General features: G+C 33.6%; 1 protein-coding gene across 1 annotated transcript in view; it reads right to left on the bottom strand.

Moving 5' to 3' along the window:
* Positions 1-1,623, bottom strand: part of LOC130048644 (nuclear receptor subfamily 1 group D member 2-like) — a 39,199-nt gene extending 37,576 nt beyond the window's left edge. The window contains exons 1-2 of the mRNA XM_056145646.1: positions 1,563-1,623; positions 1,417-1,432 (exon numbers count right to left, since the gene is read on the bottom strand). Of these exons, the coding sequence (XP_056001621.1) occupies positions 1,417-1,432; positions 1,563-1,623 (77 nt within the window). The remainder of the gene's footprint in view (positions 1-1,416; positions 1,433-1,562) is intronic.
* Between the last annotated feature and the right edge of the window lie 20,025 nt (positions 1,624-21,648).

Genomic DNA, 21,648 nt, shown 5'->3' with positions numbered 1-21,648 from the left:
CACTATCATACTCCATGAGATGAACCAAAGACTGAAATACCCAAAGCTTTAAGACTTAATTATTGTGGCAATTTGACATTGAGAAATAACCTTCACCTTTGACTGCCCATCTCAATGATTATGAAGTCGGTTCAAAAGTCACATCCATCAAGGACAAAGTTCAAAGGTCATTACCATAAAAAAGTTCAAAGGTCATCACCATCAAGAACAAAGTTCAAAAGTCATGGCAATCAAGGATCAACACAGTTCAAAAGCCCTGGCTATGTATGAAGGACAAAGTTCAAAAGTCATGCAAATCATTGCATTAAAAAATCAGATATTTGAAAATAAGACTCAATTTCTTGTTTTCTTTAAATTAGCTAGTTCACAAAAAATTTATCTTCTTTTATTTGTATATACATACTTAACTACATGCATGTTTACACTGAAAGAAGAATTATAAATATAAACTATTAATTAAGTTATTTTCTCTAATGCATTTTCGTGTTTTATGTAATTGTAGTACGTTTTTAACATGACGACAAAAATCCAAAATAGATAGCAATGTAATTGATGACCAAAAAACCAAACTTTTTTTTTTTGGATAGCAAAATTAATTTTTTTAACTGACAAGTAAAAAATGAGTAAGATTTCAATATTAATGGCACTGTGACGTAAATCTTGTGGGTTGACTGTGAGAGCATGATATGTTATCACCGTATATATACATTTAGCTCTTCAGTTCCCGTAAGCAGGAAATAGAAATGTGTCCCAGTTGCAAGTCATAATTCATGTAAATAAATTAAAAACCTCCGAACCATAGATTATACCAAAATTAAACAACTCTACCTGCCAGAAAACCAAAATTATAACTACACTTTTCCGAATTATTATTCCATCTTCACTATATACGAAAATCCATTTTGCAAGCATGTATAACTGTGGTCATCTTCAACTCATAATTCGAGAATTTATATATGTGATCTGAACTTTAACTTTAAATTTACATCAATTGAATTTTTGTAAAACTTCAAAACCATCAAAATGAAATCTAAATATCCCGCTGAAGGCAATATATATCTATAAATTACAAACCTGCAGTTAGAATAAAAACACATGTTATAATTAGATTAATTAACTCTCCTCAGACTTCCAACACAGGTCACATATTCAACAAAATTTCAAAAGAACATCTTTTAGATCCACTTAGGAATTCACGGTGAACTCTTTCTTCACATTCTATCACCTACATCCATAATCGTCATTTGAAAATTAAAACACATCTTATTCCGCGGAGAGATCAAACTGTGAATGACATTATATCCCGTTTTGACGCTTTGTGAATAAATCAATGTGAGAGAAAGACCTCGATACACCTTTATGTTAGAGCCCTCCATCACAGGCTGATTGTAGTGTGTGAATACAACTAAACCTTACCTTGAATGACCTCCTTCTGTTTACAAACTGAAATAATTCCGCACACCTATAAAAATACACAGTTGTCTTAATTAGCCATTTTGAACATTATGAATCCCCATAACACTGCATTTTTCACTGTCGGTAATTAGCCATTGATTTCATACTCCGTGCTGGGTTTTTTATCACATCCTGTGTGCATGGAATATGTGTGTTGTGGGAAGCCATTTTTTTTAAAAACCTACTTGTGTAATGACCTTGATCTAATAATGCCCTGTAAACAGATCTCTCTCTCTCTTCTCTCTCTCTCTCCCCTCCCTCTCCCCAGTAGAAGCTCAGGTGTATGTGAATATACCATGAAATACAATCATTGATAAAATTCTAAGCAACCCAACCCCCCATCCCTTGAGTAAACTCAATAATTTGTCCCATGAATGAATGCATTGTTTTAGTTCACATAAAGCTGTTTACTCTAAATATGTGCAGATTATATATAGCATAGTATATATCTGCTATATGGAATTCGCATTGCACCAAAAAAAAAAAAAAAAAAAAGAGAAGAAAAAACACACACACCAGTATTTCTTGCAGCATGGATACATATGTAATTAATAACAAGAGGAAAGTTTTTATTCCATCAAAATTTTATACTTCAATTAAAACAATATTTTTTTCCACTTTCTGAAACCGAGTGGAGCCAAGACGCATTCTATTTCCTTCTTCCAGATTCAAATCAATGTATCCATTTTCATGCGGTACCGGAGATTGCTTCATGCTCTCTCTGTAACTGCCGATATTATCCATCTCCACACTGGCAATAAAAAGTATCATAAATGCCAAACATGACAGTTTTTTTTTTCAATGCTGATTTTCCCCACCAGAGGCACTGCCAACTTTTATATCTCACAAGGAACAGTATAGCCTAGTGTTCCAAAAGCTAAAAGTCGCGTACGTCAGCGCGAACTAACTTTCCTTCCCGCTCCCACAAGACGATTTTGGATATGATTTTATGAAATATCTGGACCGATCTCATATTTCTTTGTATATACATGCACTGTCATTCTGTTACCATGCAGTCTTCTTCTACATAGGGTACAGGAAATAATTTTGGGCCATAGGGCAATTGAATTAGACGTTATCTTCACATACTCCATAACAGTATGAAGTGCTTATACTCACATATGCATGGATCATGCACACACACATGCACGCAAACACACATGCACGCAAACACACTCGCGCACACGCATGCACGCAAACATAAATATGCACACACAAAATTTGTTTGCAATTTTTCACCTTGTCAACAATTATAGACGCGCAATGTGTCGGGGATCAGAGAATAAACGAGTCGCACCATGGAAGAAATTACTTCAAGAGAAAATGGAGCAACACAACCAGAGACACCCAATATAAATCCTGAAAATACTGTACTGGCTGGCAAGTCTCAAGGGTGTCTTGTTAGTACATAAAACTTTCCAATCATGCATGCACTACTCTGAAGCTCTAAACAAAGGTCTGTTACCATGAAGTCATTTTGTTCATGATGGGGGCTTAATTTTTGTGTGGATATTATGTTTTGCTGGTGGCCATGCAAGTGAAGGCTAAATTCAAGTGGACTTAAATTGGTCCCTTTTTGCATAATTTTTGATAATTTGTTTGCTGGTAGCCAGTTGATGGGGGAGGGGGGCTTGTTTTTAGGGACCTTGGTTTCTACCTAAAATCTTGCTACGTTAACCAGCATGAGTCAATATGATTGATGTAACTTATGTTACGCCAACTAATTAAACTAAAAGTTACCTTATACACATGCAGAACTGGAAAAAACAGAGAAGCTACAATATAATCCAACCTCCCCCACGGCAAATGTACACGACAAATTCATGCTACTTCATAATCATATGACCTGATTCACAGGCATGTCAGATCAACACTGATGACTGCATTTCAAAACATAAAATTAAATATTCCATATTTAGCAAAGACAAAATTCAATTCAAGCATTAGTCATTTGAAAACATTTAGAATTCCCAACTGCAAATAAAAATATCATTGATCATGCTGAAAACTATTCCTTTCTTTATTGAAATACAAAACTGATGCCAAAGTAGTTTTTACTATGCTATATAGACTAGTCTATGATTGATAACACTTTCACTGGTGAAAATTAACCTAGGGTACGCAGGACTGAGCCCCATCTCTCCATCAATCGACCCCCCCCCCCCCAAAAAAAATATTGTCACCCCCCCCCACCACCACCCATCACAAAACTCTTTACCATTATATAATCCTCAAGCAACCCAGGCATCTTACTGTTCTGCAGAGTTGTAGTATTATATATATATATATTACATCTAGCCATTCAATACCAAAGCCAGCGAACACACTACCAATACATATATTATTGATTTCTGTTTAAAGACTTGCGTCATCCCCCTGAATCGAAGTTCTTTTAAGGCTCCAGTTGTCACGGGAGATGGTGAGGTCACATCAACTTGAACCAAAATAATTCTAAATAAAATATATCTGATTGTACGACAGTTTGTCCCTGACATGCATTTTCGAACAATCTGTTTTCTGTTTAAGGAAGCCTGACGTTTAAATTCATCACTTCTGAAGTTCTTAATTATTATTTCGATGTTTGTCCTCGACTAACTAATCAATACTGACCTAATTAAATTCCCCTAAAGAGATAAAATATCCACCAGATTAATTCCTACATTCCCGTTCCACGGGTGGCTTTTTTTTTAATGGACAGAAAATATCTTTTCACTTTAACACCTTTTGAAACTCAATTTTGAGGAAGCTGGCGTGAAAAAAGTTCAGTGAAGTATAGTCGAGATGTCTCAAGATATCAACTTCAAACCCAAAACAAATATTGATTTCTACAGAGGTTACACCTTTTTACACCAAAGAATTTAAGAGAATCCATTTTAATACAGATCATTAACCTTTTGTAGGAGACTAACGATGACAGATATTTTCCATTTTTAGAAGTACAATTTCATCTCTTACAGCCAGTATGATATTCGCGTAATTGTACGTAATAAGGTACCCATTTACTGCCATCGGAGAACACTATATGAAACACACCAAACTCTGCACTTCATTTTTTCTAGCATACAAGTTGTATTGATTTTATTTGATAACTCCTATATATAATTACATACAAAGTATTACACACTGTACTAAATCAGGACTCATTTAGGAGAAAGGTTCTTTTTTGTGTGTCAACAATCCTTTGAATATTCCATGATATGTTTAATACTTTATGTTTGGTCAAGACATCGTACATAATTGCCTGATCCCTTTGGTATAATTTTATCGTTCTTAATTATTCTGGGTTTTTTCCTAAACAAGTGAATCCAGGCAATCTTTTGACTCGATGCATCTGCTCTGTATATGAGAACATGTAATTCATATAAAATTATGATAAGTTTGTATAACACTGAAGCAGCAAGGTCTTGTATTTTGTTAAGCTATAAGCCTAAAATAGCAGCAAATGTCTATATTACAGCTTAATAAAGCACAACTACATTGATTCTGAACTTCATGAACTTATCTAGAGCTATTTTCATTTCAGCATGTTACATCACAACCAGTACAGATCCATCACATAGGCTCGAAAACATTAAATATTTCAAATTTTTTATATTTTTTTTTCCAAATCTTGAGAACATTTAATTTTACTTCGAGTACAAGCAAATATTCGTCATTCTAGACAAAAGTCTTAATTAGCAGGAAACAAACATGGCAATGTTTGGTTAAAACAAAATTTTGTGGCTGATTTAAAACCACTATTTGATAATCACTACACCCCAGTGCACAAGTTATTTAGTACGCCAACGTTGAAATTCACTGTACATTTTCGTGTGGGTCAATGCTTGTCATATAATCATTGTTCGTAAACATTTTTACAATCACTCAAATATTGGTCCACATTCATCAAAGTAAATAAAAAATGTGATCACATTTAAATTTGTCATGAATATTTATAAGAACCATTGTCAACTGATTTAAGGTTTTAACATCTAAAAATTCTAAAGATAGCAAATCTATCAGTTTACCAGAATAAAATTTACATGTAGTTAAATCTTTTTAGAATAATGGTTCTCGATGGTGAAATGACATGCATCATTTTCGTTGATTTTGACTTTGCATTAAAAAAAAAAAACACATGATAAAATGTGTAAAACATCTCTAGCAATAAGATATGATCTACATCTACATATATAAATCCTAGGCCTATATTGACCACTTTAAAGTGCATGATCTTCAAGAGTTACTATTGACACAGAAAGAATTAATAGAGAGGTCAACTGAGAGATCAGATGTTTTCATCCACAAATGAGATTTAATAGAGAGGTCAACAGCTGATCAGCTGTTTTCATGCATCCATAAATGGGATCACCGTTTCGGGTGAACATTTTTGTGTGGGTCAATGCTTGTCGTATAATCATTGTTCGTAAACATTTTACGATTTTATTTTTTTGAAGACACCCTGTAAACCCACAGATCACTCAAACACACAGACATTGTGAATACTTTATGGATTAAACTATTACTAGTCAGGGTTGATGTTCATATAAAAATTCTACATTGGCCAGGTCTGCCTGAGTATTTGGAAGTGATGGTGTGAGTGAGGGCTGTCAAGGGAACACATGACCCTGCCCTCTGACCCCACCCCTCCTCTTTTCTCTGCTCTGTGGATTCCACTCAGACATCCCAATTTCTTCAGTATACACAGGGTCTACACAAATGTGACAATTCAAAATATTTATATGATCTAGTTTCTTTTAAAATCCAATGGTCTAATTCATGGACATTGATTAACAGACCTGAAGACTGGTCAGAAGAATTAGGTCTGAGCTTGCATAAACATTGTTACAGACCATTGCTTCTAAATATAATAGACTATATAGTAATTAAAATATTCCCTAGAGTAATTGAAAAGATTGAGGATGATGATCAGAATCAATGTATATAAAAGATAGAAATTGCATGATAGATATACAATAACAAACCCAATAACATACAGTGTGTATGTACCTTAAACAATCTTTCTAAAAACATTTCATATTTTTGTGTTTGATTTGGGTCAGTAAATTTCCCTTCAGCTTTTAACTGAACAATCCAGATACATGTGGCCTAAGTGGTCAACACTCATAAGACTTGATCATGAAGACTGTGGTCAACCAAATACATTTATCAAATAAATTAATGACTGCATGTACAAAGAATTGTACAAACTGAGAATACATGTGACATATCATATCATTATAGTATCATAATAAATGTTAAAATTATCTGTCTCCTTCTGTAACAGAAGGTCAAGGTCATGAGTTTCATGAAGTCTCCTTCGCACAGTTTGTGTTGGCAGGATGTACTATAGCTGTCCTATAACAGATTTGTAAACACTTCTTTGATTTAATTTTTGTTTAGGTTTTGGTACTGTCCTTAGCTTGTGTAAATGGGCAGCTAAATTCCCTATTTTGTTTCCCTATATTTCCCAGTGATACTATATGCCAAATTTGGTCTATTTAACTCAGTATAATGTCCAGAAGGTTGAAATCCTTCAAATGTCAATGCACGATAAACGACCTTAGTATGCATAGCTGATGGTACAAAATGTGACCCCGAGTATCAAAAGAACCCCATGATCCTCTGGCTCAAGCCAGAGGTGACCCCAGGGACCAGTCACATTTAATTCTTATGATGTTAACTATGTATAACTTACATAGTCGCTTCAAACATGCTAGATTATTTAATTTTTTCCCCCATCATTCATGACGTTTCACATAAATCTTCCCACATATATACTGTATTTCTTGACATTGAGAGTATATCTTTTTTCATCTCTCTCTCCCCCTTCTCTCTCTCCATTTATCTATATAATTATATATAACATAATATAGTCCTCATGTTTCATTTCAAACTCTGCGGAACATGCAGATTCATCAATCACTCTACAGGTTTCGTTTTCAAGAATTCAGTCATGACTATGTTAACCAAATTCTGATTTAGTACAAGTGTACTTGCTACATTTGGTCATCCCAAACAGTTTACGGATAAAAACAATGTATGTTTAGGCGTATACTCCGGAGAACCAAATGTCTATTTAGAACATGTAAATTTTAAGCACAGACAAAAATACATCTGTAATGTACATGACGCTTATGTACGTTAAAATTGAACTACAATGACTCAAAGTATAACCATTATGATAACCTTTAATTTAAATAAAACAATGAAGCTCCAGAGACACGACATTTTTCTTTTCAATCTATAAAACCATTCTTTTGACTGATTACAAAACACAACAATTCTAACCTGTATATTTTCCCTCCTGACATTTTCCTGAATTTTAATGTTGTAATTTTGCATAGATAGAAACACCTTAGCTATTTTAATTATTCATGGGATCACTGTATACATGTACATATTAATAATGGTGTTATATGAACATGACAACACTGACTTTGTTGGAGGGGAGGGGTCATGGAGAATTCACTATTATTATATCCTATATATAGAGTAAACGAAAAAAATAAATAATAAAACGGTGATATCTAATACTACCAGTTGGAGAATTCCCCAAAATAATGCTTATAATGAAATATTAGGTTCGGCATGCCAAACTTTTGACATAGATCTTTTAATGTCCTTGTGTGAGCTTCTGTATTACATGCAGTGATTGTATCCGGAGTTATTCAATACATGTATAAGACAGGCCGCGGCTGCTTCAGATCAGGAAGACGCATTTGAGATAAACTGATTGAAGACACTTGTAAAATTGAAAATGATCCCCATGCACACAACATTTAACATAAAATCATCTCATTTTTTTCTCAGGCAGAAATTCAGATGAAAACGAAACCTTCACTTAATAATTAGCAGGTCATTTTCTGGGCTCAAAATTTCAAAGAAATTGGAGATGATGAAAAACCTCATTTACATCTATAAACTACCAATTCTCTTCCCGGTTTATTGTCACCATTTCCTGAGAAATGTTTGATGTGTATTTCCGTGTTTCTTCCTCTCACACTCTACACAAAAGACACTCAACCTAATTAAGATACAAGGCAAATCAGACTTCAGTATATCTTATATCATATTATACCTACATGTAATTTAGTTGAATCTGACTGCATGGTCGAGAAGCATTTGGAAACATATTGTTAACCTCCAAGAACAGAAACCATACTCTCCAAGGTCCTAATATTAGCAACGGGAGACAATACTCGACAACAAAGGTAATTATAAAAATCATCACACGTGCACAGATGGTGCGCATACGGTACAGTTTACGGTAAATAGATGGTAAAACAGAAAGATGTTTGCTCCGTCAAATGAACACTAATGGTTGCAAATAACAAACGAGTAGATTTATACTCCCATAATGAAATTTCAAATTTCGCTTGATGTTCACTATTTTGTTTTATGAAATACGTATGAAATATTGACGCTTGACATTATATTTTTGTGTCATTATAACATCACTTTCCGGCTCATTAGTGCTTGTTTAACAGCTTCAAACTTCAGTGTTTTGCTTAAACAAATACAACTAATAAATAGATGACATTCAGGATAAAGAAACAAATACTACATTGAAAATGTTCGTCACTCAAAAACCATTTTTAACTTCAGCTGCGCTTCAGTTGTCAATGCTTTTTTTTTTCAGGTTGAAAATTTCCAATGTTACTCTCAACTACACTTATATGCACCACATATATATTTTGGCCAATTTTCATTGTTTTATAATTTTGACATCCCCCGCAACAAAACACGAGGTGTGTCATTATTCTTTATGTTGGTCTCTGCAAAAACGACTTGACCACCTCTACGAGTCTGCACGTCCAGCTCTCCGAATCCAACGGATGTGTACCTATACATTGTATATCCGGTTATCCTATACAATAAATTTATTATATACTTACATAAATCAGAGTTCTCTGCCTGACCTCAGTAAATGTCATCCACTCCTGGGTGCATCTTGTTCAAACTGGAATAAAAGATAATAGTATATTACATTTTTTTTTAGAATGAAGATTTTATTGACTCAGAAGCGTTAGCAGAAAAGAAAAGATCTAGATGTGAAATGAAACACAAAGCCGGCATGCGCAATGTTAATACAGTTTTTACATCCCTCCATAATTTGACAGTAATAAACCTCTGCGTTGGTTTTGTGGTTGGTTTCTCCATCAAGGCACTGTTATTCTCTAATGACCACTCAACATTATAAAAACTAGGAGGGAAAACCACAAAATATCAGTGTTAGTGACCACTAAACATTATAAAAACTAGGAGGGAAAACCACAAAACATTATAAAAGCTTGAAGGGGTGAGTGGGTGTGGAAAAACAACGAAATATCAATGCTAGTGACCACTCAACATCACAAAAGCTGGGGGGGGGGGGGGGGGGGGGGTTAAACCATGAAAAATATCAATGTTAGTGATGCATGAAGTACAATAAAAAATAATAATAGATAGGAAGGGTTGAATGTAATGTGTATGATGTAGAATAAAGAAAAGGGTTGGTGGTAGCGTGTATGATCATTGATGTAGAATATAGAAAAGGGTTGGTGGTAATGATAATTTTTTTACTTTTTTTTTTTGTGAGAGTCGCAGATTTCATGGTGGTCTTTTGTCAGTAAAATCATCAAAGGTCCAAACAGAGAAAAAGATTCTCCATCAAGATACTGTCATTCTCTATAGAGACCATTCAACATTATATAAAAGCTAAGGGGGTTGGGGGGTTGGGGGGGTTAAACCACGAAATATCAATGTTAGTGACCACTCAACAATGAACATTATAAAAGCTGGGGGGTAAACACGAAATATCAATGTTAGTATAACCACTCACCATTATAAAAGCTATGTGGGAAAAGTTAAACCACGAAATATCAAGGTCAGTATAACCACTCACCATTATAAAAGCTATGAGGGAAAAGTTAAACCACGAAATATCAATGTTAATATAACCACTCACCATTATGAAAGCTATGAGGGAAAAGTTAAACCACGAAATATCAAGGTCAGTATAACCACTCACCATTATGAAAGCTATGAGGGAAAAGTTAAACCACGAAATATCAAGGTCAGTATAACCACTCACCATTATGAAAGCTATGAGGGAAAAGTTAAACCAGAAAATATCAATATAAGAAACAAATGTATGGTCATGGGGGAATATAAAACCAATGAAAAAATGGGAGTCATTTCTCCATAGTTAACTTTCCTTCTAAAGAAGTGCAACCAGTTGAGTCATAATAGACTGAAATAAACTGTTCTATTACCACAAACAAAATTTTGCTTGGTCATCTTATTTCTAAAAGTAAAATCACCATTCCACAAGCAGTTTTTGTATCAAAAATTGTCATTTGTATCAGTTTTAAATACAATATTAGATATGAAGAAACATTTCTCTTTGTTGATTCTCTTATGTATGCTTTAATAACTCTTACACATAACACAGATATACTTTAATTTGACATGTACTGAGGTTTCTTATTGCTAGATGAAGACTACAGGGCTCTGTGTACAGGCTATAAACTTCCTGTCCAGAAAACCATGATTTATTCACTATATCACATGGTGTAAACTTTGGGAAATTTAGCATTATGAGTTTTCACCGATGGCCGTGTACTAGTCTAGCACACATAAATTTACAAATACTCCCTGAGTCTTTTCAACACAATTTTCTCGAGTTAAATTTGAAATATTGTTAGAATCGATATTCTTGAAACATTGACTTATCAAAAATTATATATCAGACCCATTTTAGGGGAATTGACGGCCCATGTGTGTATCTGTGTGTTTGAATTTGAAATTTATCTATCACTCCATAATGAAAGCATTGAGTTGTACACACATGCATGCATTCATATTCTAATCTTCTACTGATCGAATCATGTTTAAAATGCTGTTTAAAATGTTTAAAATACAATCCAGAAATGAAAATAAAGTACCGTAAATGACCTACATGTACCTTTGTGAAAATTATGCACTTTGAAATTTCTGTGCAATGAATATATTACTTCTGAACAATAATGTTTCCATTATTGATTCTAGCTATACATTTATAAACAAAAGAATCTTCAATGCATTGATGCATTGGTTAGTGATGTTTTTTTTGTTTTGTTTTTTTATATGCGAGCTGCTTCAATCAATTCTGTACATTGTATGAAATAATGCCTCTTAAAATGAAAAAAAAAAATCAAAAAAATCTATGTATCATCATGATCATGGGGCAAAAAAATAGACTTTGAAAATCTAAGCAATTGAGGCATAGTGTTCGTAATTCAATAATTGGCTTTGTTAGTTAATGCAGAAATTACTATACCCATGCCTCCCCATTGTTTCATATCCACTCACAATATGAATATCAAAACTAGACATTCATTTGCTATATATATTGTATATTTTTTTTTATTTTATAATATCTATTAGGTTTACATGTCAATTAAGTTGAAAATTCATTGACTCATTGTTCCTATCTATAAATAAAATGCAATTAAACCACATACATCTATTAAGTACTGACAAAATACATTATGTAACTGATTAAGGGTGAAATTTAAATTTATATTCTTCAATTTCTTTATTCAAGATCATATTATTGTAGGCTCAGAACATAGCTAGGTAAGTCGGGAAACCGGAAACATACAATTATTTTTTTTGTGCCCGAGATATCTGTCTCATTCTCTTACTATGAGGTTGTCTCACCTTCAAATTCATCAAAAGTTTTTTCATTTAACTGAAAAATTCATCGCTTTCAAAAACATTTTTAAAACACTGTTAAACATTTGACACATGCATTTTGAATTCCTAAAATTGATATAAACATTATCAGAAGTCTGTCAAATCATATTCTGTTGCAGAGCCAATTTCAGCTTTCAGGTCCGATAACTCTTAACTTCTCAACTCTCTGTATCATACGTTTCTGATCAGAAACTTTCAGCAGTCCTCAAGGGCTCATTCATCAGCCTAATTTGGGAAATGCCATGCTTCTTTGTCATTTGATGGCATTGGGAACAAAATAACAAATTAAGTTAATCATGTTTTGAATTCATGTTGATTTTTGATAGTATACATATTGCCACAAATCCAAGATGGCACCCCCAACCTCCCACCAAGAACTCTGTGAATCAACTGTCAATAATACCTTCTAAGAACTCCTGTCTATCGCAGCATGGACTCGATCCTGTCGACTGATCAAATTTTACGACGCATGAGAGTTCTACCAAGTGAGCTTCTGTGACTGTCTAGATACCTGACTAATTGTGGATGTTTGGGGTCATGAACTATATATATATGTGTGTGTGTGTGTGTGTGTGTGTGTGTAGTCTCCATACCTAACAATTTAACTTGTTTATTTTTCCAATCACTTGTAACAGGAGGGGAGAAAATGCAATGGAACAGACCGGGATTCAAACCCGGCAGGCCCCCTGAATCTCTGGTCTGGTGCTCTACCAATTAAGCTATCTGGCCACTGGCGATCGAACCCGGCTGACCATTACACATACTCCTCCCTCCTTAAATGTCTTCACACCTGAAGACATCAACCCAGGATCTTTATCCCCTGGCAAGTATTTTCATCTGTCAGTTCCAGGGACTGGTCACGGCACCAAATGTAACAGGAAGAGAGAAAATGCAACGAACCAGACCGGAATTCGAACCCGGGCCCCCTGAATCTCTAGTCAGGTGTTCTACCAACTGAGCTATCTGGCCACTACTGCCTGGCCATCAAACCCGGCTGACAGTTACACAACATGTTAAAAACCTCTAGTACATGTACTACATATATCCACTGTCATTAATCATGCTATTTAAAGGCTTTTGAAAGTTTTGTCCTATACAGTAATCAATCATTTTTAATCAAAAGAGTTAATTTCTACCATAGCCAGCTTAGACACATTCTTTCTTAACCGTTGAAGTATGGTCCTAAATATAAACTTTCATTTTCACGTGTCATTCGAGTGCAAATAAAAAGCAAGTCCAAACAGATTAGCCGCTTCGCTAAAGTTACAGCGGTTTTACATGATCCCGGACAATAGGATTCGGTAAAAAGATGTCTGTGTCAATTTACGAAAAATTCAGGCACATGTATCTAGAATTGAAACAACGTAAATCTTTACATCGCCCCCAAACAGCAGGTCATGGACGGCCACTCGTAAACATTCACCTAATCTACGAATTCTACTGCGAATTTAACTGATAGATTTGTCCTCCTGAGGTGTAGAAATGTAGAAAACAATAATTACGTACGATACCTGACATGTTTCATTTACGATATGTACCTGTCACACGACTAAAACGTCAAAAATTCAACTTACTTTGCGAGAGGAAAAAATTCAACATCCGGGCATTGGATTTGTAACCAAATCGGGATCGGGGTGAAGGTCACACGCGGTAATGTGTCAGCTTGTCCGTAGTGCTGGTATTTGTTCAATTGTGTGTCTTGTGTGAAAACAAAAGTGTGTACAATCTTTGATATCTTCAATATCCATACAGGAAGAGTTAAAATCCCTTTAAATCACTGTACATGGTGTTGTGTAATCAAGTTGTACGTAGTACCATTCGCATAATGACCCCAAGTTCGTTGACTTTTTCTAACGCCTTTGGCGTACTTGAGCTTATCATTGATCGATGATAACATGCACACACGTGCTGACAAGCTGGTAATACAGGGGATACACTTATATACTATCTTTTTTACACAGGTAGGCTTAAATAAGAAGCTTAACTATGTCAACTCGCCCCTACACTCACAAGATCAAAGGCGAGGTCATCTCTCTTATCGTTGCTAGCCACGCTTACTGAATCGGAATCGGAGTACCTACTCTTTTCCTCATTGACGTAGTGTGAACAGATATGGTATAGCCACGGGGGCTCGGTTGTCAGATATTGAAGTTTTGTATTATTTGTTCCCGAATAATAAATTGAAGTTTTACATGATTTGTGTCCGAATAATAGATTATATAAATAAAATCCACCACCAAATCCGCTTTTTTCGAGGTTTTAAAAAGGGTGTATCATGTGTACATTAAAAAAACCTCGAAAAAAGCGGATTTTGGTGATGGATTTTATTTATATAATCTATTATTCGGACACAAATCATGTAAAACTTCAATTTATTATTCGGGAACAAATAATACAAAACTTCAATATCTGACAACCGAGCCCCTGTGGATATAGCGGCGATGTCTCTCTGTTTGGCCATCGTCCGCGCTCTTTACATGTAGGAAATCATATCAATACAGAGACAGATTTCCGGGCACAAGTTCGCTTTGAACCCACCCACCCGAGACAGATTTCCCGGCACAAGTTTTCGCTTTGACTGCCCCCCCCCCCCCTTCCTAGGCTGCGCAAGTGTAACATGGAATAAAATCATAACCGTATCTATAAACGTTGTGAGATTGAGTACACCAGCTTATGTTATAATTAAACGTGTAAAAAAGAATATTAGACTGTTTCTTAGACCTATGTTTCATAAATTATGTAGGAACTGACTCAGTACACAAATCCTCACACACACTCTATGAATACAGAGTTACTCTAGCATGCTAGAGCTGGTACGCGGCGAAATACTTTTGACCTGGCGCCACGTGCAGGAGGTTTATAAGGGACGTTAACCGATTGTCTAACTTGTAGTAAATACAGAGTAAATTAATACCCTATTCAAAGTTGTGCAGGGGAGCGCCTAGTGTGTTGGGGAGAGGTAAAATTATTTCATTGCGGACACTGTTAATTAAAGATTGATGTTTGCGATACATGTATATACGAGTGAATGTGGAGGGGGGGGGTGATATTTAAAGCTTAGAAAGATGTCCTAAACGTGAATTTGTTATTCTAATTAGTTATTGAAAGAAGGAAAAACAAAACAAAAACAATAGCATTTGCGATGCAAATCAATGATATCAATGGAAACTGCAGCATAAATCTTTTCAGTGTAAGAATTTGTAAAATTTGCGAAACGAATTCAGTAATTTAATATTTGCTATATGTATAAATTGTTAATCCATGTTATATTCAGGTAGGCTACCTTGAGAATACATTATACCTAACTAGATATGATATTGAATATAAGTTTCGTATTATAACTACTTGTCGAATAATATATAGAGGTGACTTCCATCATTTTTGGATAGGAAAAATCCCGAAAAACGATTGTTTTTTAATCGACTTCTATGGTGAACTACGAACGATAACTCTGGAAAGAGATTGATTCAAGAATGGAGTAAACTTTGCCTTGTGATGACGCCTAGGGCGAATATTAGGGACCAGTAAATATTTATTGTCGAGTTGGTACAAGTGCAAAATGCGACAGGACACACATTTTTTGGCTAACATACTGATAGGACTCCAACTTTTTATTTTATTTTCAACACTGATAGGACCTCAATATATTTTCCATTGCAAATGTATGATCAATGGGGGAAAATGAATTGAATGACCGGTATCCTTAATTCAAATGAATTTAATATATATTTTTTTAATAATCGCGTGCATTAGTTATGTTATTTTATATTGATATCATATATAGTAAATAAAACTTGGTTATTAGGAAGTCACATGGAGCTCCAATTAAATCAAATATTTCTTGGGTAACGCAAATGATCTCTCTCCGTATTGAAAATCAGATAATGATTTTACGAATGAAACTGTAATGTGGCATGCATGCCGAATAGTTCACCAACAACGAAATGAACGGTCGTAGATAATTTCAAAATTTGGAACTCATCAAACGCAATTTAATTGAAAACAGAATGCACTAGACCTATATGAATGACAAACAGAAAAACTGCTATATTATCAATTTCGGTAAAATGTTTTAACATTAAAATTATATATATATTGTTTATTCACCAATCAAGGGCCCTGGTGGGGGGGGGGGGGGGGGGGGCATGTACAGGTTAACAAGCAATTAATTATAACAATGAAAATAAATAACAATCATTCAGAAGTAATACTGTCCCGAGTTCACACTTCTGCACTGCACATATCTATAATTATATAGGAAATACTAATTGCAGACAAGATTTAGATTAACAACATGATATATACAATAAAATAACCCAACTGCTTCACACATCTAATGATAGTGCCAGTTTCAGAAACAGCGGATAATGATAGTGTTGTGTGAATACATATAAAATTGTAATCAAATCAGTATAACTATAGTTTAGTAAGTACAGTATGCAAGTATAAAACACATGTACATACAGGATCCAGTTGTTCTGAATGTTTTATGCTAATGCAGGGAGGTTAGAATAGAATAATTATATAAATGAAAACAATTGTACGAAGTGTTAAAGAAAGTATGAATTGTTGACTTGATTACAGGGGGCACCGAGGGACAGTGCCTGTTAACAGTCTGGTAATAAAATCGTACCAGACTGTTGGTCTGGTACTCCCAGTAACCAAGACAGCTTACAAGTGTAAAGCAAAGGAAATGTGTACAATGCAAAGACATGTATTGCAGTTATCACATTCCACTGTTCAAAATCATCTTACAGAATTCAGTATGCAAGTATAATACACATGTACACGCAGGATCCAGTTATGAATGTCTTATGTCTGAAGCAGCAGGAAGGTTAGAATACTTATATAAAAGAGAATAATAGCATTATATGAGGAGAAAAAATATATATGATATGTTGACCTGATTACAGGGAACACCAAGGGACAGTCTGGTAATAAATTGTTGTACCAGACTGTTGGTCTTGTACTTCCAGTAGCCAAGACAGCTTACAAGTGTAAAATATGAAGAAGAAAGAAAATGTGCACAACGCAATGAAATGTAACTTTTGTAGTATTATATTCCACTGTTTAAAACCATCTTACTAATTTGGATATGGCGAAAACTTCTCAGAGCAGTTCCGACCATTCGATATCTGACATATTGGACAGTTTTCGACTTATTACTTAATTAATTCCATGTGTATGTTAGTAAATTCTGTTAATGAATTATAACAAAAAGTCGTAACAGTGACTTCTATCATCACGGTAAAATTAAGAACATAGAAAATATCAGATGATGAATTGGGGGACTTGTAAGTTTACTCTACTTGGAATTAATTTTGATGTAGAATTACAGAACATGTCAAAACTAAATTATCAGCCAAAGCTAAGCAGAATAAAATCAATCTTAAATCAATGGGAGAAAAGACATTTGACACCAATAGGAAAAATTACTGTTATCAAAACTCTGGTCTTGCCTCTATTAAATCATATTTTTATGGCAATTCCAAATCCTGATGACAGCTATTGTAAAGAATTAGATAAACTATTCTTTTCTTTCTTGTGGAGCCATTCTCAACATAGAATTTAAAAAGAGGTAATCGTAAAGCAATATGAGGATGGTGGGTTAAAAATGATCAATGTAAAGGCTGTTATAGCCTCTTTAAAATTGTTTTGGATGAGACAACTCCTTTTTTCAGATAGGGGTTTACATAATTTTATACCAAATTTAGATCTTAATAAAGTTACTACATGTGGAATAGAATACATAAAAAACATAAAGACATCGCTGAAAAACAAATTTTGGGTTGATGTATTTGATTCTTGGATTGAGCTACAGATTAATCAAAATCCATTTACAGTAACAGTAGATACTCCAATATTTTACAATTCTAACTTTCTTGTGGGTGGGAAAGCATTTCTTAATAAATCCATGTTTCTCAATAATATTAAATACCTTAATGACCTTATTGATGAAGAGGGTTTGTTCCTGACTTATGAATCTTTCTGTAACATTTATCCAAAAGTAAAAATCAATTTTTTAGAATATATGAGTGTCATAAATGCTATTAAAGCATGGATAAAAAAAGTCAAGTTTGATAAAAAAATTAATTAAATTAACAAACCCTCTGATTATGTCGAGTATATACACTCTTCTACGATGCAAAAAATCAAGACAATTTTATACTCTTCTCAATCAAAACTGCACAGAACCTACTGGTAAAAGAAAGTGGAATGAAATATTTGAATTAAATGACACAGAATGGAAAATGATCTTCAGACTGCCCTTTAAAGTTACAAGTAATTGTAAACTGCAGTGGTTTCAATACAGAATTCTGAACAAAATTTTAGCTTCAAACTCATACTTATTCAAAATCAAAATTAGAGATGATAAGAATTGTACATTTTGTCAGATAGAAGAAGAAACAATTGAACATTTGTTTTGGGAATGTAATAGTGTTCAGCATTTCTTAAGAGAATTTGAAATTTGTTTTGAACATAAGACCAATCTTCAAATATCAATAACAAAAAATAATTTTATTTTTGGATTTTTGGATGAAAAGAAAACTATACAAAATAATCTTGTTCTTTGGCTGAAATATTATATCTATACTATGAGGTGTAAAGGGAAGACACTGAATGTAAATGTTGCGATATCGCTAATGAACACATTTTATGAAACTCAAAGACACATTGCATATAAAAATGGTGAAAAAGATTTCTTTGACACCTGCTGGAACCGCTGGAATCAATTATTTCATTGAGTGTTTGTTTGCTGTTGTTGTTTATTTATTTTTATTTTATTTATTTTTTTTTAAAAATTATCTTTTTTATAAATTTCAATATATATGTACCCTTTTAAAATATATTAAATAATGACTGAATTCATCTCTCTCTCTCTCTCTCTCTCTCTCTCTCTCTCTCTCTCTCTCTCTCTCTCTCTCAGAAAATAATATATACATATACCTTTGATAGTTCTTATAAACATTTTGTACAAGTTTCTTTACAGAATGTATGTATATATATACTGTGTGTATGTTTAAAAAAAAATATATATATATAAAAAAAAAAAGAAAATATCAGATGAATATCGTATTTGAAAATTTACCGATATCTCAGATCGCTGGTCTCGGGAAGAGGGGGGGGGGGGGTGTCCTTCGTTGAAGTAATATGATTATAAATCTTCATAAAATGATAACTATGGACCTAGTCAAAACTATCATCAGTATGACTATATAACACTATGACTATAACACTATGACTAGTTACATGTAAGACTATGACAATAACACTATGACTATAACACTATGGCTATAACACTCTGACTATAACACTATGACTAGTTAACACTATGACTATAACACTATGACTATAACACCATGACTATAACACTATGACTATAACACTATGACTATAACACTATGACTATAACACCATGACTATAACACTATGACTATAACACCATGACTATAACACTATGACTATAACACTATGACTATAACACTATGACTATAACACCATGACTATAACACCATGACTATAACACTATGACTATAACACTATGACTATAACACTATGACTAGTTAACACTATGACTAGTTAACACTATGACTATAACACCATGACTATAACACTATGACTATAACACCATGACTATAACACTATGACTAGTTAACACTATGACTATAACACTATGACTAGTTAACACTATGACTATAACACTATGACTATAACACTATGACTATAACACTATGACTATAACACTATGACTATAACACTATGACTATAACACCATGACTAGTTAACACTATGACTATAACACTATGACTATAACAATATGACTATAACACTATGACTAAAACACTATGACTAGTTAACACTATGACTATAACACTATGACTATAACACTATGACTATAACACTATGACTATAACAATATGACTATAACACTATGACTATAACACTATGAATAGTTAACACTATGACTAGTTAACACTATGACTATAACACTATGACTATAACACTATGACTATAACACCATGACTATAACACTATGACTAGTTAACACTATGACTAAAACACTATGACTAGTTAACACTATGACTATAACACTATGACTATAACACTCTGACTATAACACTATGACTATAACACTATGACTATAACACTATGACTATAACACCATGACTATAACACTATGACTATAACACCATGACTATAACACTATGACTATAAAACTATGACTATAACACTATGACTATACCACTATGACTAGTTAACACTATGACTAGTTAACACTATGACTATAACACTATGACTAGTTAACACTATCACTATAACTCTATGACTAGTTAACACTATGACTAGTTAACACTATGACTATAACACTATGACTATAAAACTATGGCTATAACACTATGACTATAACACTATGACTAATTAACACTATGACTAGTTAATACTATGACTATAACACTATCACTAGTTAACACTGTGACTAGTTAACACTATGACTATAACACTATGGCTATAACACTATGACTATAACACCATGACTATAACACTATGACTATAACACTATGACTATAACACCATGACTATAACACTATGACTATAACACTATGACTAGTTAACACTATGACTATAACACTATGACTATAACACTATGACTATAATACTATGACTATAACATTATGACTATAACAGTATGACTATAACACTATGACTAGTTAACACTATGACTATAACACCATGACTATAATACTATGACTATAACACTATGACTATAACACTATGACTATAACACTATGGCTATAACACTATGACTATAACACTATGACTATAACACTATGACTATAACACTATGACTATAACACTATGACTATAACACTATGACTAGTTAACACTATGACTATAACACTATGACTAGTTAACACTATGACTATAACACTGACTATAACACCATGACTATAACACTATGACTATAACACTATGACTATAATACTATGACTATAACACTATGACTATAACACTATGACTATAACACCATGACTATAAGACTATGGCTATAACACTATGACTATAACACTATGACTAGTTAACACTATGACTATAACACTATGACTATAACACCATGACTATAAGACTATGGCTATAACACTATGACTATAACACTATGACTAGTTAACACTATGACTATAACACTATGACTAGTTAACACTATGACTACAACACTATGACTACAACACTATGACTAGTTAACACTATGACTAGTTAACACTATGACTAGTTAACACTATGACTAGTTAACACTATGACTATAACACTATGACTATAACACTATGACTAGTTAACACTATGACTATAACACTATGACTAGTTAACACTATGACTATAACACTATGACTAGTTAACACTATGACTATAACACTATGACTATAACACCATGACTATAACACTATGGCTATAACACTATGGCTATAACACTATGACTAGTTAACACTATGACTA

This window comes from Ostrea edulis, chromosome 7, assembly GCF_947568905.1.
Source record: "Ostrea edulis chromosome 7, xbOstEdul1.1, whole genome shotgun sequence".
Taxonomy (NCBI): domain Eukaryota; kingdom Metazoa; phylum Mollusca; class Bivalvia; order Ostreida; family Ostreidae; genus Ostrea; species Ostrea edulis.
Note: the sequence above shows the minus strand (reverse complement) of the source record. Positions and strands in the feature narration are given on the sequence as shown.